The sequence below is a fragment of the Oncorhynchus clarkii genome, chromosome 27 (genome assembly GCF_045791955.1).
Source record: "Oncorhynchus clarkii lewisi isolate Uvic-CL-2024 chromosome 27, UVic_Ocla_1.0, whole genome shotgun sequence".
NCBI classification, from domain to species: Eukaryota; Metazoa; Chordata; class Actinopteri; order Salmoniformes; family Salmonidae; genus Oncorhynchus; species Oncorhynchus clarkii.
In genome coordinates, this window is record NC_092173.1 from 20,051,411 (window position 1) to 20,077,270 (window position 25,860).

Below are 25,860 nucleotides of genomic sequence, written 5' to 3' on the forward strand. Positions count from 1 at the left end.
TCTCTCTACTCTGATGGCATTATCAGAGCAGTGGCGTCACGTCAGAGCAGCGCTTACAATCTGATTACTGCCCCAGATCCCTCCTTTGATGATAAGGAGGAGGCTGCTTCCTGAAATGGAGGCCTTGGGCCTGGAAATGTGCTCCGCTTACAGGGAGGAAGAAGCCACAAAGTCTGTTTTGCAACCTAATATTCTTTCTCGTGAGGTTGTAGGTGTATGGGAGAGTTTTAAAAAAGGTGTCAGCATTTATTTAACCTTCTTTCTGCTGCAGGGCATGTTGGTGTAAGCGCTGCCTCCCAGGTACAATGACTGGGCTCTCGATCAATGTGACTGCGGGGCAACGTGAGCCCTTATCTGCCTTCCAAGTGGGCCCAGGTTAAAAATAGTGCACTATATAGGGAACAGGGTGTCATTTGGGACATACACACTGCCACCCGCCTACCTCCTGGTGAAAAGATTGAGTGTGAAACAGGAAAGAGAGACTGTGTCCGAAATGGTACATTATTCTCTATAAAGTGCTCTACTTTTGACCAGAGCCCATAGGCCAGGCCTGGTCAAAAGTAGTGCACTATAAAGTGAATAGGGTGTCGTTTGGGGCGTAGATAGAGTCAGGTGTCATGGGAGGAAATCAGGATGAGGTTCTGTGGGCGAGAGAATATTTATCAGGCAGTAAGAAGCTCTGGGACATTCATTTTGAAACCAGGGTCTCATGGCCAGGTAAACAAGTTCATTTGTTGGGTTGTCTGGAGTTTTCTCTGGATTTATTGCAGCAGTTGAGTTAGATGAGTGCTGTATACCAGGGTTTCCTAAACTCGATCCTGGGGCCCACTGTGTGCACTACACAGCTGATTCAAATAACCAACTCATCAAGCTTCAATTATTTGAATACGCTGTGTAGTGCTGGGGGAAATGTGCCCCCAAGGGAGGCCCCAGGACCAAGTTTGGGAAACCCTTCGGTATACAACGGCTGAATGTTATTTGGAATAAAAAACTCATCAGTAAGTTTAGTTGTTCAAATTACAACAAAAGCTTTTGACGACGAGATGTTGCTTGTCTTGGGGGGAGTGTAAAACCAAGCCGGCTGGGCCCAGCTACAGTGTAAAACCAAGCTGGCTGGGTTTAACTACAGTGTATAACCAAGCTGGTAGGGTTTAGCGACAGTATAAAACCAAGCAGGCTGGGCCCAGCTACAGTGTAAAACCAAGCTGGCTGGGTTTAACTACAGTGTAATACCAAGCTGGTAGGGTTTAGCGACAGTATAAAACCAAGCAGGCTGGGTTTAACTACAGTGTAAAACCAAGCTGGTAGGGTTTAGCGACAGTATAAAACCTAGCAGGCTGGGCCCAGCTACAGTGTAAAACCAAGCTGGCTGGGTTTAGCTACAGTGTAAAACCAAGCTGGTAGGGTTTAGCGACAGTATAAAACCAAGCTGGCAAGGTTTAGCTACAGTATAAAACCAAGCTGACAGGGTTTAGCTACAGTATAAAACCAAGCTGGCAGGGTTTAGCTACAGTATAAAACCAAGCTGGCAGGGTTAAGCTACAGTATAAAACCAAGCCGACAGGGTTTAGCGACAGTATAAAACCAAGCTGGCAGGGTTTAGCTACAGTATAAAACCAAGCTGGCAGGGTTTAGCTACAGTGTAAAACCAAGCTGGCAGGGTTTAGCTACAGTATAAAACCAAGCTGGCAGGGTTTAGCTACAGTATAAAACCAAGCTGGCAGGGTTTAGCTACAGTTTAAAACCAAGCTGGCAGGATTTAGCGACAGTATAAAACCAAGTTGGGAGGGTTTAGCTACAGTATAAAACCAAGCTGACAGGGTTTAGCTACAGTATAAAACTAAGCTGGCAGGGTTTAGCTACAGTATAAAACTAAGCTGGCAGGGTTTAGCTACAGTATAAAACTAAGCTGGCAGGGTTTAGCTACAGTATAAAACTAAGCTGGCAGGGTTTAGCTACAGTATAAAACTAAGCTGGCAGGGTTTAGCTACAGTATAAAACTAAGCTGGCAGGGTTTAGCTACAGTATAAAACCAAGCTGGCAGGGTTTAGCTACAGTATAAAACCAAGCTGGCTGGGTTTAGCTACAGTATAAAACTAAACTGGCAGGGTTTAGCTACAGTATAAAACCAAGCTGGCAGGGTTTAGCTACAGTATAAAACCAAGCTGGCTGGGTTTAGCTACAGTGTTAAACCAAGCTGGCTGGGTTTAGATACAGTATAAAACCAAGCTGGCAGGGTTTAGCTACAGTATAAAACCAAGCTGGCAGGGTTTAGCTACAGTGTAAAACCAAGCTGGCAGGGTTTAGCTACAGTATAAAACCAAGCTGGCAGGGTTTAGCGACAGTATAAAACCAAGCTGGCAGGGTTTAGCTACAGTTTAAAACCAAGCTGGCAGGATTTAGCGACAGTATAAAACCAAGTTGGGAGGGTTTAGCTACAGTATAAAACCAAGCTGACAGGGTTTAGCTACAGTATAAAACCAAGCTGGCTGGGTTTAGCTACAGTATAAAACTAAACTGGCAGGGTTTAGCTACAGTATAAAACCAAGCTGGCAGGGTTTAGCTACAGTATAAAACCAAGCTGGCTGGGTTTAGCTACAGTGTTAAACCAAGCTGGCTGGGTTTAGATACAGTATAAAACCAAGCTGGCAGGGTTTAGCTACAGTATAAAACCAAGCTGACTGGGTTTAGCTACAGTGTAAAACCAAGCTGGCTGGGTTTAGCTACAGTATCAAACCAAGCTGGCAGGGTTTAGCTACAGTATACAACCAAGATGGCTGGGTTTAGCTACAGTATAATACCAAGCTGGCTGGGTTTAGCTACAGTATAATACCAAGCTGGCTGGGTTTAGCTACAGTGTAAAACCAAGCTGGCTGGGTTTAGCTACAGTATAATACCAAGCTGGCTGGGTTTAGCTACAGTGTAAAACCAAGCTGGCTGGGTTTAGCTACAGTATAATGCTAAGCTGGCTGGGTTTAGCTACAGTATTAAACCAAGCTGGCAGGGTTTAGCTACAGTATAAAACCAAGCTGGCAGGGTTTAGCTACAGTATAAAACCAAGCTGGCTGGGTTTAGCTACAGTATAAAACCAAGCTGGTAGGGTTTAGCTACAGTATAAAACCAAGCTACAGTGTAAAACCAAGCTGGCTGGGTTTAGCTACAGTATAATACCAAGCTGGCTGGGTTTAAGCCAAGCTGGCTGGGTTTAGCTACAGTATAATGCTAAGATGGCTGGGTTTAGCTACAGTATTAAACTGGCAGGGTTTAGCTACAGTGTAAAACCAAGCTGGCTGGGTTTAGCTACAGTATAATGCTAAGCTGGCTGGGTTTAGCTACAGTATTAAACCAAGCTGGCAGGGTTTAGCTACAGTGTAAAACCAAGCTGGCTGGGTTTAGCTACAGTATAATGCTAAGCTGGCTGGGTTTAGCTACAGTATTAAACCAAGCTGGCAGGGTTTAGCTACAGTGTAAAACCAAGCTGGCTGGGTTTAGCTACAGTATCAAACCAAGCTGGCAGGGTTTAGCTACAGTATAAAACCAAGCTGGCAGGGTTTAGCTGTATAAAACCAAGCAGGGTTTAGCTACAGTATAAAACCAAGCTGGTAGGGTTTAGCAGGGTTTAGCTACAGTATAAAACCAAGCTGGCTAGGGTTTAGCTACAGTATAAAACCAAGCTGGCAGGGTTTAGCTACAGTATAATACCAAGCTGGCTGGGTTTAAGCTGGCTGGGCTGGCTGGGTTTAGCTACAGTATAAAACTAAGCTGGCTGGGTTTAACAGTATAAAACTAAGCTGGTAGGGTTTAGCTACAGTATAAAACTAAGCTGGCAGGGTTTAGCTACAGTATAAAACCAAGCTGGCAGGGTTTAGCTACAGTGTAAAACCAAGCTGGCTGGGTTTAGCTACAGTATAAATCCAAGCTGGCTGGGTTTACCTACAGTGTAAAACCAAGCTGGCTGGGTTTAGCTACAGTATAAAACCACGCTGGCTGGGTTTAGCTACAGTGTAAAACCAAGATGGCTGGGTTTAGCTACAGTATAATACCAAGCTGGCAGGGGCAGCAGGCAGATGGAGCAGATGTTAGTGTCAGTGCTCTGTGTGTGGAGATCTGCCATTTCTCTCTTCAACCACACACTGTCTGTTCATATGCACTCACCATCCCTCCCTTCCCCCGTCCATCCCTTCATCCCTCCCTACAAAGGTGAAGTGGTACTGACTTCCTTTTTGGGAAACTCTACTCTGTACATCCATTGAAGCTAAAGTGCATGTGATAGCTCCACTTTCTGCATTTTGCATAAAGCACAGAATGCAAGTGGAACCTGTTTTCCCCAGCACACAGTACTGTTGTTTTTCCTTTTTGCAGCTGTTAATATACACTATATATACAAAAGTATGTGGACACCCCTCGAATTTGTGGATTTGGCTATTACAACCACACCTGTTGCTGACAGGTGTATAAAATCGAGCACACAGCCATGCAATCTCCATAGAGAAACATTAGCTGTAGAATGGCCTTACTGAAGAGCTCAGTGATTTTCAACGTGGCACCGTCATAGGATTCCATCTCTCCAACAAGTCAGTTCGTCAAATTTCGGCCCAGCTGAAGCTGCCCGGTCAACTGTGAGTGCTGTTATTGTGAAGTGGATACGTCTAGGAGGAACAACGGCTCAGCTGCGAAGTGGTAGACCACACAATCTCACAGAACAGTACCATTGAGTACTGAAGCACGTAGCGCGTAAGAATTGTCTGACCTCGGTTGCAGCACTTACTACCGAGTTCCAAACTGCCTCTGGAAGCAACATCAGCACAAGAACTGTTCATCAGGAGTTTCATGAAATGGATTTCCATGGCCGAGCAGCTGCACACAAGCCTAAGATCACCATGAACAACTTTGTGGCAACAGTTTGGGGAAGGCCCTTTCCTCTTTCAGCATGACAATGCCCCCGTGCACAAAGCGATTTGTGGAAGAATTTCACTGGCCTGCACAGAGCCCTGACTTCAACCCCATTGAACACCGTTGGGATGAATTGGAACGCCAACTGCGAGCCAAGCCTAATCGCCCAACATTCTAAGCTCAATAATTCTCCTGTGGCTAAATGGAAGCAAGTCCCGGTAGCAATGTTCCAACATCTAGTGGAATGCCTTCCCAGAAGTGTGGAGGCTGTTATAGCAGCAAAGGGTGGACCAACTCCATATTAATTCCCATTGCTTTGGCATAAGATGTTCGACAATCAGGTGTCCACATACGCTTGGTCATGTAGTGTATAAGATGGATTGAAATGGATGGCATCAGTGCCCTTGTTCTAGTAGTCTCAACTACTAGATTAATCAGTTAAATTCTGTCTGTCTATGTTCAGTCATCAAGGAAATATGATCAATCAATACCTTGCAATACATCTGACAAACATATATTTGGATGAATAGCACTCACAGCTCTGTTGTGTACGCATACACAGTAAGCACAAGACACTGTAAGATAAGATAAATTGACTCTTCAGGATCATGCACAGGAAGTAATGTTTATTTGCTGATATTTTGAGTCATCATTCAGTGCCTGTCAGGTCTCACCTCACATGATCTCGTTCTGTGCAGTTCTCAGTGTTGAAGTGAGGAAGCATTTTACAAAGCCCTAAGTATTGTGTAAACTCTGAAGAGACATTGGATAAAAACACAGCTCTCCTAAAGAAATGGGCATCTTGGTTTTAAAGCATCCCCCGTCTTCCTCAGTATCGATTTTCAACTTTGCTTTGAACTGCAGTGTTATTCGGTGAAAAGGGAAGAGAGATATTTCCTTCCAGTTGGTTGAATAAACAAGCACTCTTGGCTTTTTTTTCTGGTCAGTGGAGTCCTAGGCTGTGTGCCAAATGACACACTATTCCATATATAGTATACTTCTTTTAACCAGGACCACTAGGGTCCTAAATCCTATATAGTATCCCACTATTTAGGGAACAGAGTGCCATTTGGGACATACAGTGCATTTGGGAAATATTCAGACCCCTTCCCTTTTTCAAAAATCCTCATCAATCTATACACAACACCCCATAATGACGAAGTGAAAACAGCTTTTTAGAATTTTTGAAAATGCATTAAAAATAAAAAACAGAAATACCTTATTTACACAAGTATTCAGACACTTAGCAATGAGACTCGAAATTGAGCTCAGGTGCATCCTGTTTCCAATGATCATCCTTGAGATGTTTCTACAACATGACTAGAGTCCACCTGTGGTAAATTCAGTTGATTTGACATGATTTGGAAAGGCACACACCTGTCTATGTAAGGTCCCACAGTTGACAGCGTATGTCAGAGCATAAACCAAGCCATGAGGTCGAAGGAATTGTCCTGAGAGCTACAAGACAGGATTGTGTCGAGGCACAGACCTGGGGAAGGGTACCAAAAAATGTCTGCAGCAATGAAGATCCCCAAGAACACAGTGGCCTCCATCATTCTTAAATGGAAGAAGTTTGGAACCACCAAGATTCTTCCTGGAGCTGGCCGCCCGGCCAAACTGAGCAATCTGGGGAGAAGGGCCTTGGTCAGTGAGATGACCAAGAACCCGATGGTCACTCTGACTGAGCTCCAGTTCCTGTGGAGATGGAAGAACCCTCCAGGACAACCATCTCCGCAGCACTCCACCAATCTAGGCGTTTATGGTAGAGTGGACAGATGGAAGCCACTCCTCAGTAAAAGGCACATGACAGCCCGCTTGGGGTTTGCCAAAAGGCACCTAAAGGACTCTCAGACCATGAGAAACAACGTTCTTTGGTCTGATGAAAACAAGATTGAACTCTTTGGTATGAATGCCAAGTGTCACATCTGTAGGAAACCTGGCACCATCCCTACGATGAAGCATGGTGGTGGCAGCCCGGAATTGAACCTGATCAAACATCTCTGGAGAGATCTGAAAATAGATGTGCAGGACACTTCCCATCCAACCTGATAGAGTTTGAGAGGATCTGCAGAGAATAATGGGAGAAACCCCCTAAATACAGGTGTGCCAAGCTTGTAGCATCATACCCAAGAAGACTCGAGGCTGTAATCGCTGCGAAAGGGGCTTCAACAAAGTACTGAGTAAAGGGTGTGTGATATTTTCGTTTTTGCTTTGTCATTATGGGGTATTGTGTGTAGATTGATGAGAGAAAAAATACATTTTAGAATAAGGCTGTAACATAATAAAATGTGTAAAAAGTCAAGGGGTCTGAATACTTTCTGAATGCACTGTAACCCTGCTTCTGTTCCTGCTCAAAAGGAGAACCTCCCTGCTCCCTTCTGCCAGGACCCTTTCCACCATTATTACTAGGCAGTGATTAACACAGAGGTGAACATGTCTGCCATTGTCAACACGCTGGGTTCCCTTGGCAACCAGGTCTCAGGCATTCTAGAGTTGAAGTCTAAAAAGAGGATTGGCTCGGGGAAGGAGGAGCAATGAGGGGAGCTGTGTTGATAGCCACATACTTGTATATGCACAGCCACACACACACACACACACACACACACACACACACACACACACACACACACACACACACACACACACACACACACACACACACACACACACACACTTTCTCTCTTGCCCTGTTGCTCATGCTCATCTGCTGGGCAAAAGAGTCGTGACTAACCAAAGCAGAATTGGAGTCTGCTGTAGCACTGACCCCCCCCCCCCATCCCTGTCCGTGTTTCTCCTCACTAGCTGAGTCTGTAACCAAAGCCGAAGAGCAAGCAGCTGCATTCCATTAAACACATAACAGTGTTTTTACACTCAATGTGGCACGCTTATTGAAGACATTTACTCTCAAGCATATTAATTATCAATCAGTCAAATCGTTATCCTATTAGGACAAAGAGCAACAACGAAGCTTGCAACCTCCCTCCTTTAGAGCTCTTTGATGCTCTGGCATCACTGGTTCTGCATGGTTTTCTTTGCAGTAGCTAGCAGCAGGTAAATGTGTTGTTTGAGGTGGGAGTAGTCCTGGTCACAGTGACAGGGAGACACCATGCTGAGCCCAGACTCTCCTGCTCTGTTGCCAATGCAAACACTTACGATCCCAGGTCTATTTACTGCGGTTACAGCTGGAGCAATGCAGGGAGGGAGGCGCCTGCGGGATCAATGGCAGCAGCCAGGGCTTAATTTAGACCGCCAGCCAAGTCCAGCACATCTACTCTCCATCGCTGACCACAAAACACTTTCCACACGCCTCGTCTTACCACCTCCCTGCCAAGGAGGATAATGCGTCAATGGCAGTCCCAAAATAAATGACAGAACAATCCGCAAGTGGCTCTTCCCTTTTGGTTGAGATAGTGTTGCAGCAAGGCTATGTGACAGAGCAGAGGATCAGGGTGGATCAGACTGTATTTTCTCAGATATCATAGTATTATCAGAGTATCAGGTGCTGTCTGAACTTTGTCCTACTAAATCATCTTTACACAGGCCTTTAATTCCACTATAGAGACTGTACTGTACCGACGTAAAACTCTGTGGAAAGATGCCATGCTATCTAGAGACATGCCCACCTAAACAATTGAAGCTCCCTGGCAGACCCCCATACCCAAAGCCAGTCTCCTCTCACTCTAACCCATCTGGAAATCTCTCTTTGTGGGAAAGCCACTCAGCTTAGAAAATAAAGGTGCTATGTAGAACCTAAAAGGGTTCCTTGGCTGTCCCCATAGGAGAACCCTTTGAAGAACCCTTTTTGGTTGTAGGTAGAACCTTTTTGGGTTCCAAGTAGAACCATTTCAACAGATGTTTCTACATGGAACCCAAAAGGGTTCTAGCTGTAAACAAAACAGGTGCTCCTATGGAGACAGCCAAATAATGCTTTTTTCTAAGAGTGTACTAACGTCTCTTAAGGGGCAGATCTCTCTCAGCTCCTGCCAATGCTTCTGGAATAACACTTCTATTTCTTCTGTAGCGCTCTCTCTCACTGGGACACTAAAATGGGTTAGCTATCACGTCCAACATTCTTCCTAAATGATTAAATTGAACCTGGCTATCATGCCATGTTTTAATGTTCTTAATTTATTAGTGGGATTCAAGGTTCTCTGTATGAGCCATTGATAAGCCATAGAGAAACAAACTGCATTGTTATCTAGTAGTTATACCCCACCAGTCTTCATTATTTATGTGGTTACATACTACAATGTTATGTGAAAAGACGCCTGTGTGTGAAATGTTTGACACTCCAGCAGGTGTGACAGACGTCACTGTGCATGCTTAACAGCTTTGCTTCCACAAGTCTGCTACAAACAAACTCTGTTATATACAGTAGGCAGCCGGATTCAAGTCATTGTGGCCCTAGTGCAACCTGAACCCTACGACTCATCTGAGCACCTCTCTGAGTAGCGGGCAGTGGTACCGCCCACCCATTTGGACCAGACAGCTCCATTGAAATGAGGTTGCAGGTGCTTGTTGTTTTGGGGTGACAGTGAGTGTACATTCTTAGCCTCCATTGCAGAAGGCTCTGGAACCATATTAAACCACCTCACCATCTCACCGCAATGCTTGTGACACATCTGACATTTCTGTCTCAATCGAGTCTCTCTCCCCCTCTCTGCAGCCTCCAGCACTCATACATGCTTTCCTCTCTGTGACTCTCTGTCTCTGTCCCCAATGACACCCTATTCCTGATATAGTGCACTAAATAAGGAATAGGGTTCCATTAGGGATGCATACCCTGTCACTCTCCCTCTATCTTTTTTCAGTGTTGTCCTCCCCCTCTGTCCAAACACTCCTTATTAAATCTTACTGCTGGCTTGTATTTCCTTCATTCTATTGGCAGACATTACTATTTGCTCTGCTATCACAATTAGCTCCTTTCCAATGCATTTCTCTTGTGATTCTTTGATTAGCACTGACATGTAGCATGAGTTAATACCTGTCTCCTGCACCTCGTCCTGCCCTGTTCAATGAAATATGACATGACAATATAGAAAGAGGAACAATGTATGACTAGCTTTCAGCACCCTGTGTGTGTCCCAAATTGCACCCTATTCCTTATATAGTGCAATACTTTTGACCAGGGCCCATAGGGAATAGGGCACCATATGGGACGTACAAAGCTTTTCACTCCCCCCTCCTCCCTCCCCCTTGTTTCTTTGCCGTCCTGCCCATCCAATCTAGCCAGGCAGCCAGCTCTAAATCACCAGTGTTGTGTTGTGTTGTGGCTGCACAGTCAGGTAGACCACTGTTTGTTTCACAGTTGATTGACTTTGGTGATTATCAGCATTGAAGGTAATTAGGAGGGACTTAGAGCAGGGACCATGCTTGGGTTTATGGCTAGGATAAAACCCCCCTCAGGATCTCTTTAAATAACATTAACTTTGACTGCATCCCAAATGGCACCCTATTCCATACATAGTGCAATACTTCACCAATAAGGCTCTGGTCAAAAGTAGTACACTTTATAGGAATTACGGTCCCACATGGGACGCAGACTTTGGCATGCAGCAGCCCTGATATAGGCTGTGTATGGATGTAGTGAAGACAGTGTAAATCGCAATGGCTTTATGGAAAGCCGTACAGGGGCAGCTTTTCTGCCTGGTCTCTGAGCTGTGCCATGGGTCATGTACGGTCATCTCACCCAGCCAGCAGACTGCCTCAGCACAGCTCACAGCTTGGGCTGCCCCCGTCTGCTCCGCTCTACAAGGAAATCAAACAGATTACTCACAGGATAGGGCCTATAGTAACAGGCCTATGGAGTCCAGTCTTTGTGAAATAAATGTACCTCATTGCTTGCAGTTATTGTGTGTTTGTTGTTAGGTTTCCTGAATCACATAATTCAAATGTAATGTGAAGAATGAAAGGATACCCAAAGGCAGAATAAGGTCAAGCGGTACACTGTAGTGCATGGAATTCTCCATCCTGTGTTCATTCTCTGAGCCTTTCGTTCAATCCCCTAATGAGACCAGCCAGACCTTCACAAGGGCTTGGTAACTGTCCAACAGCATTCATAGAACTGGGATGTCTATGGTTGTGTGCATTCCAAATGGCACCCGTTTCCTAATGTAGTGCACTACTTTTGACCAGGACCCACAGGACTCTGGTCAAAAGGAGTGCACTATGTAGGGAATAGGGTGCCATTTGGGATAAAACATAGACATCACAGATCTGATTCCTGCTAAAGGTATCAGGTTTTCCTCTAATCTTTTCTCTTTGTTTTCTTTGACTCCTTCAAACTCCGACCATGAGGGCCACTGGCTGTTCTGACAAACAGCAAACACTGGCATTGTGTCTTGGTTTGGAAAGTTTCAAGTTCAAGTATGCTTCCTTGTAGTTATATTAGTAGACATCGGTCAACTATGGCAGCCACAGGCATGACAGATTATGGCAAAGATTGTGACATTTTTTAAAATATGCAGTTGTTCCTGTGTATGTTTTCAAAGAGAACTTCCTTTTGGAGAGATGTCCCATGTGACCAGCTATGTGATGCAATGTAGGTGAAGTTCTGTAGACTACCTAGTAGCAAGTCAGATTTCACCACCATTTCATGAAAAATAATGTGTGGTACTCCCAACCTATTGTACCCTATCCATTGCAGGTTACACTGCACTAGATTATCTCTGCCTGTATCAAAGGCAATCATCTGGAACTAGCCAGCCATTTTGTTTTTCCCCCTAAAGCTGATGAGACTGAGTGAGGACATTTGCCCCATCTCAATGAAGACATTTCTGATGGAAAAACTGATGTTTTTGCAATAGACAATAATAACATTTCAGCATTATGCCCACAACCAAAGCATGTATTTCAGTGGTCCAAACTCTACGTTTCCTTACTGTAGCCTAATTCACAATCATGAGTCCGAGATCAGATGGTGAGTGTAAACATCTCTTTCTAGCTGTCTGACAGCTTCTTCGACTGCGTTGTTTAGAGGGGAGGCGCTTCATATCTACCACCTAGGTTTTTGCTTCAGTACCGAATGTTTTCCTGCGCGACACAGTTGCTGCGCGAACGTTGGAGAGCTGGCTGAAAACATTTCTTTCGCATGGAGTTCTCTCTCTGCTCACTTTGACATTTTAGTGATATTGTTACATAATAATTCATTAATATTCTATTTATTTCCCACAAGGCTACGACTGTGTGAATTTTCTGCTTTACCTAATGTTCAGAGTTTTAATCATCTGCAACCGCATGCCTGGAGTGGTGTGTTAGCAACGCGCTTGGAAAATCACCGCCTCAGGCAAAGTAAAGTGGTTTGGTAAGTTGGTTTTATACTCTATGCTATCAAATATCTAGATTTTGTTTTATTCTTGTGAAGATAATATTTTATGTAAAACTCACATATTATGCAAAGCATAGCCTATGCATGTCTTTCTGAATGATTTTCTACAATATCTTATAGGAAACAGAGAAGGTAGGATATACTGCTTATCAAAGCCTGACAGTAGCCTATTAGTCAAGAGACCAAAACATGTTATCAAGCCTATATCGCTCTATATATATTCGCAATTCATTTGCATAATTTGTAGTTATTTTATTATATCCTGTTCATTTGGTGTGTGACTAAAAGGGGAATAATGTGTTTGCCCTACAATCAAATAGACTACTGTGTGATTTACAGGACATTGCAGAAATCACAAGTCCTTGTAGTCTTGTTGTCTACTGGAATACTGTTCAACACATGGCATACACGCACACCTATTCACTTTGCGCGCACACACACACGAGCGTGCACACACACACGCACGTACACAAACAAACTGTAACAGGTTGAGGTTTCCACTCAATGAAAGTAGAAGGGATGAAAAGGAGAAGACTACTCAATGAAACAACCTTCCATAAGAAATACAGTATCCTCTTTTCCATGTATCTCCAACATCTTTTTTAATACTGTACAATGTCATAGTCTGATCATCACAGGTAATACTATACCTGTGACATAAAAATAGTAGGAGATTGTACAATACTCACTCACTCACTCACTCACTCACTCCCCATCGTGCCAGCTGGCCATAGGGCAGCAACAAAGGCTCTCCATGTTAGCAAATGCAATATAAATAAAGTGATACCGATCATATCATTTATACGGTATATTTTGCCACAACACCAATGTGTTCATTCTTTGTGTCTGTATCGACTAGAGAGAGAGAGGGATCAAATGATATACATTGAACAAATCAAACAGCATAGGCAAAAAAACAACAACAACATTTAAACATATCTTATGGTCACTCCTCCATAATGTCCTGTCATTAAATGAGCTGGTGCTGCAGGTGGCTGGGGTCCACTTCTCTACCTGGGAAAGAGAGGGACTTTAAAACCCCAAGGCTGGACTCCCTGTGTAGCCAGTTACACGGCAGCTTCCACAGACAGGCGACAAATTGGTGGTGTGAATGAGCAGCACCCAGTCGATGGTGTCACAGGGAGGTGGTACTCTGCTCAGACAGGTGCCAAGATAGCCTAACCCTGACCTCAAGTGTGAAGTGTCATCTCTGATATACTGGAAAACATACATAACCAACCAGACCAGATTCTCATCTAGCACTTCAAGTTAGGCTGAAGAGGTTCACTAATCGATGGCTGACCCGGTGAAACAACACATTTCTATGCATCTATCTGGTGTAAGTAACAATATATCATCTTTAAAAAAATATCAGAATCAGCTAAACGTATAAGTGCAGAGCCCTTTATTGTACATAGAAGGCTCTGGGTAGGTGTACAGTTTCTCACAGCTCCCATTTAGCGATAGAATAAAGAGTAACTCTGTGGGAACACTGTCTATGAGGGTGATGAGGGTAATATGGATTGCATTGTGGGAAAACAGCACACTGCTGCTTACATCCCTTTCTGTTCCATTCAGACAGCCACTTGTTGATTCAGGAATTTTCAGTGTTTTCAAACACGTCTTGTCCGGTGGGTGTAATTGTCATTGAGCTGCTAAGCTAGCTGCACATGCCCAGTTCAGATCTGGTTTTGAATGTCCACATTTGGTGTGGGAGAAGAGCCAATTTATGAGGCTCCATTTTCTCTGCAATGTCGCTCACATTCCCCATTTGTGCTGTCGGAGGTGGAACCAGACCTGCGCGAAATCTCCCCATGCAGAGAGAGAGAGAGAGAGTCGAGATGTGCATCAGAGAATCTGTGATGGGCCCTGTGTTGACAGGCCCTGAAACGCACACTGAGTGATGGGCTGTGTGTTTGCAATGCAGATGTAGGAGAGCCAAGTAAAGTCAAGCACCAGCCACATGGCAGGCCCGTGTGGTGAGAACGGGCCCTGATGTGCCTCCAAAGCGGATATTAGTGTTAACACTGTGGAAGGTGCTAACCACTTGTATAAGCATCCTGTAAATGTGTCTCAAGCTGCTCCCTCTCTCAGCTCTATTTTCCGCTGACATATTTATTCTGGAAAATTAAACGACAGAGCAGATTCGATTGACAGAGAGACATCTCTTTGCCAACATATAGTAGGCTCATCTCTGTGATAGCCCCTGCATAGTCTCCTTCTCTCCTCTTCTCCACTCCCTGCCTCCTCAGCCCCTCTGCCCAGGCCAAGCCAGATATAAATAGCCATGTGGATGGAGAGAATGTCAGCAAAGCCAGTGCCATGGCACATCAGCACTTTGGAAGAGCCAGGCAGGAGTTTTGTGCTTATTTCCTGTTTTTTCATTCCCTCCATTGCCCTGTTTTTGGCCGGCAGGTACTGCCTCACGCTGGTCACATGAGCTCTGTTTATACCTAGTTCTAACATGCAGCCTTTGTCCTGATCTTCAGGTGTTGATGATTAAAAGACGCATTTCGATCTGATTGTGATGAGATCTTATAAGTGTAAACAGACAAGATCAGGCCATGACAAAGGACGGATGTTAACCGCAGGTATAAACAGGGCTTGGGTCACTGCAGCAAAACAGTTAGCCTTTATTCTGACTATGGACTAAACTTAGCCTTAAAAAAGACGCACAAAATTAATCTCAGGCCAGTCGGTGTATGTGGTATGTCCCAGGGGAGTCATGTACCCCAAAAATCTGAGGGCACACAACGTACGTAAGCATGCCGAGGGGGTGGTTTGATCATTTTGCTTTTTCAAACACCTGAAACAGCTTTTTCCTGCAATCTAGAGCCATACTCATATCATACTATGTCAAAAATGTATTTTTCTGCATATCTAAGCATACCTCATCTCAGCATATTTCCTGTTTGTATCCTCCTGACTGGTGCTTATTATGCTTCTCTCCATCTCTTCTAAAATCTGGTAAAAGATTGAAAGGAATGTGAGTCTTATTCAGTACATTCAGTAATTGCTTCAAAGGTCTACCAGCCTTGCCAGCAGGCATGCCAGATAAGATAGCTAGACAAGCTAGCTACTCTAACTTGATTGACAGCCTGAAAGGTTGGGAGATTGGGAACCTATCTGGGTTAGCTAAAGCCAACTTCATAAAATTGCTCGGTGGACAGAAGTATTACAGAGAAACATTTTTTTTTCTGTTCATAAAGATCAAATAAATTAAAAGAAGAGGACAAATCTGAGGGGACACGTGCCTCTGTGCCCCCTATGGGCATGACGCCTCTGGCATATCCTGTCCACTTTCTCCCATTAAATGTAATTTTGAATCAGTCACTATCTGTCTATACACAGTCATAAACTGCTCCCAGTATTGCTGTCACTGCAGGTATTTTATCACCAGCGGCAACTGTGAGAAAGATTGTGGTCAGCTGCACCTAAGTGTTTCATGGCAACCACTGCATGTGTGAACAGGCAAGGTGCAGACCAGAGTGAATGGTAGCTCGGGAACCGGGCTGAGAAGATTTCTATTCCGTTAGCATCGGAGGGGAATAGGATAGCAGGATGTGTATTAGTCCTGGGGAGGGAGAGAAGGCAGGGGGATAAGGGAGACAAACAACTTGCTCAAACTGGGCCATATAGGTTCATTGATGGGAATGCAGCCTCAGCCCCCAGGCAGAATGACATTCCTGTGCTGTGCACTAAAGTAGAAGGATATTCCTGTTACTACCATTAAAATTAAGCTCTCTGGTAGACAGCAGGCGCTATCTGTCCTGGTTAGTGGCATTATGATATGTGTGTGTGTCATACAGAGAGAGCCTCAAAAAACAACCACATTGAGGTGGAGGGTGACATGGGGTGTGCAGGTGCTTCCAGCACAGACGGCAGATTTAATTCCTATTTAATGTGTTTGATTTGATCCGTGTGGCTTGTTAACCAGACTGTGGCAGAGAGGGAGAGAGACAGCTCCCCCGGCTAGTGTGCAAGGTGTGGATGGGATGGCGCACGACGGTGCAACAGTGTGTGAAGTAGTGCCTTAAGCTCTGTGCTCCCCCAGATAACTAACTTCAATTTAAATGCAGATGGATGAAGGGTCCTACTCATCAGAGACTGGAGCGATGTGATCTGTATGTAGGAGATCTGGAGGAGCTGGAGGAGCTGGTGTTGTGTATCTGCCTCCAGAGGACTAATGTCCATATGGTAGGTGGAGGCAGGGGGAGAGAGACAGACAGAGGGAGATATAGAGGGTCAGAGAGAAACAGGGGGAGTCAGAGAAAGACAGAGAGAGGCGGAGAGAAACAAGGAAGAGGGAGGCCAACCGAGTCAGAGGGAGACAGGGAGACAGGGAGACAGGGGGAGACAGGGAGACAGGAAGACAGGGGAAGACAGGAAGAGACATAGGAAGACAGGAAGACAGAGGGAGACATAGGGAGATAGGGGGAGACAGGGAGACAGGGAGACAGAGGGAGATAGGGAGAGACATAGAGAGGCATAGGGAGACAGGGGGAGATGGGGAGAAACATAGGGAGACAGGAAGACGGGGAGGGACAGGAAGACAGAGGGAGACAGGGAGAGAAATGGGAAGACATAGGGAGACCGAGGGAGACATGGAGAGAACGAGGGAGACAGGGAGAGACCGAGGGAGACAGGGAGAGACCGAGGGAGACAGGGAGAGAAAGGGGAAGACATAGGGAGAGACCGAGGGAGAGACAGAGGAAGACGGGGAGAGACAGGGGAAGACGGGGAGAGACAGGGGAAGACGGGGAGAGAAAGGGGGAGAGACAGGGGAAGACGGGGAGAGACAGAGGAAGACAGGGAGAGACAGAGGAAGACAGGGAGAGACAGAGGGAGACAGGGAGAGAAAGGGGAAGACATAGGGAGACAGGGAGAGACCGAGGGAGACAGGGAGAGAAAGGGGAAGACATAGGGAGACCGAGGGAGACAGGGAGAGACCGAGGGAGACAGGGAGAGACCGAGGGAGAGACCGAGGGAGACAGGGAGAGACCGAGGGAGAGACCGAGGGAGACAGGGAGAGACCGAGGGAGACAGGGAGAGACCGAGGGAGACAGGAAGAGACAGAGGGAGACAGGGAGAGAAAGGGGAAGACATAGGGAGAGACCGAGGGAGACTGGGGGAGACCGAGGGAGAGACAGAGGAAGACGGGGAGAGACAGAGGAAGTCGGGGAGAGACAGGGGAAGTCGGGGAGAGACAGGGAGAGACGGAGGAAGACAGGGAGAGACGGAGGAAGACGGGGAAAGACGGAGGAAGACGGGGAGAGACGGAGGAAGACGGGGAGAGACGGAGGAAGACGGGGAGAGACGGAGGAAGACGGGGAGAGACCGAGGAAGACGGGGAGAGACGGAGGAAGACGGGGAGAGACGGAGGAAGACGGGGAGAGACGGAGGAAGACGGGGAGAGACGGAGGAAGACGGGGAGAGACGGAGGAAGACGGGGAGAGACAGAGGAAGACGGGGAGAGACAGAGGAAGACGGGGAGAGACAGAGGAAGACGGGGAGAGACAGAGGAAGACGGGGAGAGACAGAGGAAGACGGGGAGAGACAGAGGAAGACGGGGAGAGACAGAGGAAGACGGGGAGAGACAGAGGAAGACGGGGAGAGACAGAGGAAGACGGGGAGAGACAGAGGAAGACTGGGAGAGACAAAGGGAGACAGAGGAAGACGGGGAGAGACAGAGGAAGACGGGGAGAGACAGAGGAAGACGGGGAGAGACAGGGGAAGTCGGGGAGAGACAGAAGAAGACAGGGAGAGACGGGATAAGAAATGGGAAGACGGGGAGAGACAGGGGAAGACGGGGAGAGACAGAGGAAGACGGGGAGAGACAGAGGAAGACTGGGAGAGACAAAGGGAGACAGAGGAAGACGGGGAGAGACAGAGGAAGACGGGGAGAGACAGAGGAAGACGGGGAGAGACAGAGGAAGACAGGGAGAGACAGAGGAAGACAGGGAGAGACAGAGGAAGACAGGGAGAGACAGAGGAAAACAGGGAGAGAAAGGGGAAGACAGGGAGAGACAGAGGAAGACAGGGAGAGACAGAGGAAGACAGGGAGAGACAGAGGAAGACAGAGGAAGACAGAGGAAGACAGGGAGAGACAGAGGACGACAGGGAGAGACAGAGGAAGACAGGGAGAGACAGGGAGAGAAATGGGAAGACAGGGAGAGACAGGGAGAGACAGAGGAAGACAGGGAGAGACAGAGGAAGACAGGGAGAGACAGAGGGAGAGACAGAGGAAGACAGGGAGAGACAGAGGAAGACAGGGAGAGACCGAGGAAGACAGGGAGAGACAGGGAGAGACCGAGGAAGACAGAGGAAGACAGAGGAAGACGAGGAGAGACAGAGGAAGACGGGGAGAGACAGGGAGAGACAGAGAGAGACAGAGGAAGACAGGGAGAGACAGAGGAAGACAGGGAGAGACAGAGGAAGACAGGGAGAGACAGAGAGAGACAGAGGGAGACAGGAAGACAGGGAGAGACAGAGGAAGACGGGGAGAGACAGAGGAAGACGGGGAGAGACAGAGGAAGACGGGGAGAGACAGAGGAAGACGGGGAGAAACAGAGGAAGACGGGGAGAGACAGAGGAAGACGGGGAGAGACAGAGGAAGACGGGGAGAGACAGAGGAAGACGGGGAGAGACAGAGGAAGACGGGGAGAGACAGAGGAAGACGGGGAGAGACAGAGGAAGACGGGGAGAGACAGAGGAAGACGGGGAGAGACAGAGGAAGACGGGGAGAGACAGAGGAAGACGGGGAGAGACAGAGGAAGACAGAGGAAGACAGGGAGAGACATAGGGAGACACATAGGGAGAAACAGAGGAAGACCGGGAGAGAAAGGGGAAGACAGGGAGAAACAGAGGAAGACCGGGAGAGACAGGGAGAGAAAGGGGAAGACAGGGAGAGACAGAAGAAGACAGTGACAGAGGAAGACAGTAACAATCTTCTGGTTCCACTTACTGGAAGCCACTGTGTGACCTGTTACAGGAATAAGTCCCCAGCCCAGTGCATATTTTTAGTTTGCTGTGTTGTTCAGTTTGTTCTTGTTAGCCTCTCCTGTGCTGTGATGGGGCATCTGGCTCTCTGGCTCCAATCCATATATGCCTTCGAGGCGTTTTACAGCCACTGACCCACCACCATACCTTCCCTGAGGGGGTAAAAAGACCCTGGCTGGTACTGGCACTGCAGGCCACACACCCATCTCTCTCTCCTGGAAAAGCGATGGATGACTTGGCGCAACATTTACCATAGACAGAACTGTTCTGTCACAGCACAAGGTCATCCAAAAAGATCAATATACCTAATTTGATGAGTCATTGCAAATAGCTTTAATGGCACCATCCGATGTAATTGTGTAGGTAACTTCCAAAATAATGGAAACATTTGAGTAAATGAGGGATACCAAGTATATTGAAAGCAGATGCTTCCACATAGGTGTGGTTCCTGAGTTAATTAAGAAATTAACATCCCATCATGCTTAGGGTCATGTATAAAACATGTATAAAACATGCTGGGCAGGCCATTATTTTGATTACCGTGGATATGCCCCCATAGGATGACAATGCCTCCATTCACAGGGCACAAATAGTCACTGAATGGTTTGAGGAGCATTAAAATGTCAACCATATGCCATGGCTGTCTCAGTCACCAGATCTCAACCCAATTGAACACTTATGAGAGATTCTGGAGTGGCGCCTGAGACAGCATTTTTCCATCATCAACAAAACACCAAGTGATGAATGGTGTCGCATCCCTCCAATAGAGTTCCAGACACTTGTAGAATCTATGCCAAAGTGCATTGAAGCTGTTCTGGCTCATGGTGGCACAACGCCCTATTAAGACACTATATGTTGCTGTTTCCTTTATTTTGACAGTTACCTGTATGTTTGCCAGTTGAATAATTTATTTTTATTTTTATATAGAAATGGAAAAAACTGATGCCCAATTTGGTCTGAAATTGGGATGTGTGCCTTTGTTGTTTCAGGTGAATCTCCTGCTGTCTGCTTCTGCTGTTCCAACATGACCTCAGGCCTCTGAAGACCTTTCTGTTATTCATCCTCCTGCTCTCTCTGTACCAATCTCCTGTCACTCTTACTCTATTCTACAATGGGTTCCCGCAGTCAAGGCAGCTTTTTCCACCATCACCACCACCACAGCTCAGTGGTGCCTACGGCCGTGCCAAGGCTTCTCACAGAGAACAGCAGTCTGCTAGGGGGCATCGCCCAGATCACCCCCAACCTCTTCCTGAGCCGGGGAAACGTGGCGTCCAACCGCAGCCTGCTGCTGTCCAAGGGCATCACCTGCGTGGTCAACGCCACTATCGAGCTGCCCAACTTCAACTGGCCCCACGTGGAGTATGTAAAGGTACCCCTGGCGGACATGCCCCACTCCCCCCTCTCCCTGTACTTCGACAGCATAGCTGATAAGATCCACAGTGTGGGGAGAAAGCGGGGGGCCGTGTTGGTGCATTGTGCTGCAGGGGTGAGCCGCTCAGCCTCCCTGTGCCTGGCCTACCTGATGAAGTACCACCGTGTGTCTCTGGCTGAGGCCCACGCTTGGGTCAAGTCCCGCCGGCCAGTCATCCGGCCCAACGGGGGCTTCTGGCGTCAGCTCATCGACTACGAAAGGAAGCTGTTTGGCAGGAACTCTGTGAAAATGGTACAGACCCCTTACGGGGTGATACCTGACGTCTACGAGCGGGAGCGCAGGAATCTGGCACCCTACTGGGGCCTGTAGAGGAGAGCTGGGGCCTCGCCAATGGGAGGGAAGGAGACTGAGATTAGAGTGAGCAGGGCGGATGACCGACTCTGTTGCATCCCAGTCCTTCTCCCCTCCAGTCCTCCAGGGCTGCCGGTTCATGCATGTTCCTCCAGCCAGAGATGCAGAGTGAGATGAAACGTGTGACTGTCTGTCTTTGTGAAGCTTAATTAATGAATGCATTGGGATGTAGGGAGTCTTAGTAATCAGTCACTACACTGCAGACTTGTTACTGGTGGGTGATGCTACACTACACTGCATCAACCCCCGTCTGTCTGTCTCTGAGAGGGAGCAAGGCCACCTCAAGTCTGGAATCCTCAGGACCAAAGGAGTAACAGAACCACAACCAAGCCAGACCCCAGATCAGCTGAAATGGCCAGACCCAGACTGTGACTTTGGAGTCTAGCTTGACTCCCCAGACTCCAAAGAACAAGAGCATTCTGGGAAGGTGTAGGTGGTGCTTTAGACTCAGCAATTCTGACAGGCAGCGGTGTGGCTCACTGAAGTCCAGTCCCGACGTAAAGTCATGTGATAGTTTTGTGCCAGTTTTGCTGTTGTCTTTAATGTGAGAACTAGCAGCAGTCCTGTTCTCAGTTTAAAACTGTACAGAAATGTTTTGACAAATTGAATTATGCTCTTGGGAGATATTTGAAATCAAGAAAATAAAATATATGGTGCCCAATGAATATTTAAAGCTGTTAGTGAATACACATTTTTAATCAATACATCTAAGGTTTAGTGTATACACTTAAAGGTCCCTATTTACTATGGGGATGATATTGCAGAATATACTGTACTGGTACTAATATTGTACAATATTATGCTGTTTTAGAATGTCACCACCCTCTGTTAAGAGGAAGACAGTACTGTGTTAGAGACTTGGGAGAAACACTTTCTATTTCCCTCTTTTTGCCTCATATTGATGTTTAAGTGAAAAGAGGTCCTAGAAAGTATACAACCAGCGAGTCCTGGCCTTAACTGGTGTACTGTCATTGATAAACCTTCCTCTTTTTGGGGGTTTGGAAGAAGTCTATACATTAAAAGATTTTAGATAAAATACTAATATTACTGTAGCAAGTGAACAATGCCCTTGTCACAGGCGTAACCAGAAAGCCAAGTTTACATGAATTTAGTGCTCTATTCATTCTATCGCTGAAGCGTTACAGATTGTGCAATAGAAATGTGAAGGTCATTTCCGAATATGCAGCGTTTACCGTGAATGCAGTCTCTGCGGACATTGCCTTTACATTTGTATTACGCTGTAACTCTGAACTTCCGCGATACGGATTGAATAGAGCCCTTAGTTTCATACCCTAAGGCATTGAATGATTGACAAGCTAATGTAACTGTTTGTGTTTGAAATTTATGACAAAATAAAATACATTACTGATATGCATTGTCAGTTTATACTTTGCCGTGTAAATTAGGAATAATACTGAAGCTGAGTAACATAATGGATCCAGATACAGTGTGACTGCACTAGTGTATATACAAAATATAATATATACACTGGGTATACCAAACATTAGGAACTAATATTGAGTTGCCTTTTGCCCTCAGAACAGCCTCAATTCGTCGGGGCATGGACTCTACAAGGTGTCGAAAGCATTCCACAGGGATGCTTCCCACAGTTGTGTCAAATTGGACGTCCTTTGGGTGGTGGATCATTCTTGACACATGGGAAACCCAGGAGCGTTGCAGTTCATGACACAAACCGGTGCGCCTGGCACCTACTACCATACCTCGTTCAAAGGCACTTCAATCTTTTGTCTTGCCCATTCAACCTCTGAATGGAACTCATACACAATCAATGTCTCAATGGTCTCCAGGCTTAAAAATCCTTCTTTAACCTGGCTCCTCCCCTTCATCTACACTGATTGAAGTGGATTTAACAAGGGATCATAACTTTCACCTGGATTCACCTGGTAAGTCTACGTCATGGAAAGAGCAGGTGTTCTCAATGTTTTGTATATGGAATGTTTCGGTAAGAATTTGGGGGACATTTTCAAGTCCCTCACTCAAGCACCTGATTCCTTTTTTGTTTTAGCTGGGCTCTTATTTTTTTATTTGGTTGATAATGGTCAATATTCATCCTTGGTGTTGGTAAAGTCATCATCAGTTTGAGAGCTAATCAGTTAATTGTAACTGACCATGTAGATACTCATTGTAATATTCATAGTGATACTCACGGCCGTGACATTGTTTGTCAGGTTTATTATTCAGACCAGTGGCGAATAAAGACGTAGTGAGGTTAACAGGACAATCAGTTTAGAATAATTGCAGCATTTTTCACTTTTGATAGATCCTGTTAAAGTCCTGCTATCCAGCCGTGCCAACAGGGAGGTTGGAATGATTATAACGTGGCTCTCTATAGCAACAGTAAGTTGCTGTAAAACATGATTGAATTTCATGGCTAATTTCAAAATATACATTCCTACAACTTAACCGTGTGCTCTCTGTGTTTCTGTGACTTTAAATGTCTTTAATAGAGAGGTTGATATAAAAGTACTCTGTACAGCGGCCCCTTCAACAGAAGACCATGGCTGCATCCCAAATGGCACCCTTATCCCTATATAGTGCACTTTGTTTGACCAGAGCCCGATGGTGTCTGTTCGCAAGTAGTGCTCTAGAAGGGGAATAGGGTGTCCATTTGATTTGGGATGCAAACTATTGATGTTACTCACAACCATTTTCCCCACAGAAGTCTTCAGATGTTACAGAAACGGTCTTTTCATTTGGCATGGCCACAGAGAACCAGACAGACAGTGATGGGGACTGTCTTGTGGCCCATTCTACTGAGGGATCTCCAGAATGGCCTACACAATAAACACCATTAACCACCCAGACACTGCCTCCATCAGATGACAGGCCAGGCATGATGAAGATGCAGGAGGGATGGGTCCAAGTGATACATTTCTGTACCAGCTTGCTTTCCCCATGGATTGACGCTCTGTGTGTGTGTGTATGTCTCTCTGATTCTCAGGGAATAGTTAGCCATCCTAGAGTAAACACATCTTTCATTAGCAGAAGCAGAATATGACTATTAATCAGGAAACCAGTAAGCAGAGCGATCTACATCACCCTGAACATCAAAGGCAGTAGACTGGGCAACAGTGCCGTAGTGCGGGCCATGCGGAACAAACTGCTGTGATGAACTTGGATGAGATGTCATTAGGCTGTAGGAAGGAGATGTGACCTGCCTGCCTGCAGATTATTATGCTCTGCAGAGCTTGGAAGGTTGCACCCACACCGAATTTGTCTCTTAGAAGAACCTCAATTTTAAATTAGAATATGATTAAATGCAAACGATGTGAACAAGCAAATAATATTTCTCATGACACTAACATAGCAGTAATAGTAGTTATGTTATGTTGCATCGCCTCTTTGTAAAAAAGGAAAGCGTTCCTATTCCATCAACCTTGAACTTGAATTGATGCCCTGAACACTACAGATGTAGAATCTTAATTTGAGCCAGTTTGTTACAGCAGGAAATGTGAATTAATTAATTATGTGCATTACAATTCATGGATATTTTTTGTAGAGGTTGATATTTACGTTAGGGAACATCAAGTGTCAAATGTTAGTGTAAATTACAAACTCTAGAAGCCTTTTAAAACCTTGATTTCACGACAAGTTTGCATTTCCTGCTGTGCAAGTAAATTCTCAAAATAGTGATCAAATTAAGATCCTACATCTGTATAACAGGTGAGGTTCGATTTAGTCTTTAATTCATTTTAATTAAAGCAGCTTATACTGTTTTTTTCCTGGTATATATCATGCTTTTCTATTTAATAACCAGGTACAGACGAGAGCATAGCCACAATATTCGGACAAATAATAATCACGCTTGTCACACCATTGATGGCATAAGAGAAGACTGCCTAAAAGGGACATGATCTAAAAGGGGTCACTTTGTGTGACAATACCTTGACAGTGAATTAAAACTACAGTAACCTTGGTAACCATCACCAATGGCAACGGTGCTGTTAGCGATGAATATTAACACTTAATCAATGCCTGGGCACAGTAATCAATTGCTGTGGCAAGTGGGCGTTGTGGAGGAAAAATGGAGGAAGAGAGAGAGAGAGTGTATTGTATGAATGATAGACTGAGTTCATGTGCATTTGAAATTGAAAGTCAATAAAAAAAATTGAGACAGAATGTGATGGGTGAGGAATAGCCCAAGCATCATCAAAGCACTGTGACAAATACAATTTGATATATTTGTCCTTTATGAAACACTCTCTGTGTGTTCATTCCAAAACCATTTGGTACAACGACAATCATGGATGTTTCGGGAACCGATCACAGAATTCTTGCTCCTTCTCCATAGTCATATAGTTAAAGATTGAAGTTCAATCAAGAGAGAGACTAAGTAATTCAATTTAAGCAGGGTTGGATAAAGTCATTCTTTATCAGTCAGCATTTGACTGTGATTCTAGCCTCTCTTCGAGACTGCCTTTCACTCCTCTATCCATTCCCTTTTAGAATGAACTCACTGGGTTGTCTGGTTCCGACTATAGAAAGGACATAGATGCTGAATACTGCTATCTATTTGAAAGAAAACATTTATAATAAATGAATGATTAATACATAGTAAGGAATTCTAATAGTTCCATCTTGTCATAGTTAAACTGAACAATTGAAAGTGTCTATAGGAGATATGACAAATCTTGTCCGTGCTTTCTTCAAATACCCATATTTGACCAGACTTGGTCAACTGAACAGGGCTTTCAAATCATTCATTTCAAAGTACAAGATCTTGGACACTCAAGTGAAAATATTCACAGATCTCGAGCCCTTTAAGCCTCAAGCCTTTGAACATCTGCAAAACTACAGCTTAGTCTAAATTACACCCAGATTAGGCTGTGAACACTAG

General features: G+C 45.5%; 1 protein-coding gene across 1 annotated transcript; it reads left to right on the top strand.

The window, feature by feature from the left end:
- The first annotated feature begins 11,936 nt into the window (after nucleotides 1–11,936).
- On the top strand, nucleotides 11,937–22,373 carry LOC139385924 (dual specificity protein phosphatase 14-like). Its single transcript, XM_071131219.1, has 2 exons — nucleotides 11,937–12,196; nucleotides 20,209–22,373. Exon 2 carries the CDS (start codon nucleotides 20,331–20,333, stop codon nucleotides 20,958–20,960), a length of 630 nt encoding a protein of 209 aa, XP_070987320.1. The 5' UTR covers nucleotides 11,937–12,196; nucleotides 20,209–20,330; the 3' UTR covers nucleotides 20,961–22,373.
- Nucleotides 22,374–25,860: the final 3,487 nt, after the last annotated feature.

Excerpts from the sequence above, each read along its gene's own strand:
- LOC139385924 (XM_071131219.1), top strand. The coding sequence starts at position 20,331 with ATGGGTTCCCGCAGTCAAGGCAGCTTTTTCCACCATCACCACCACCAC.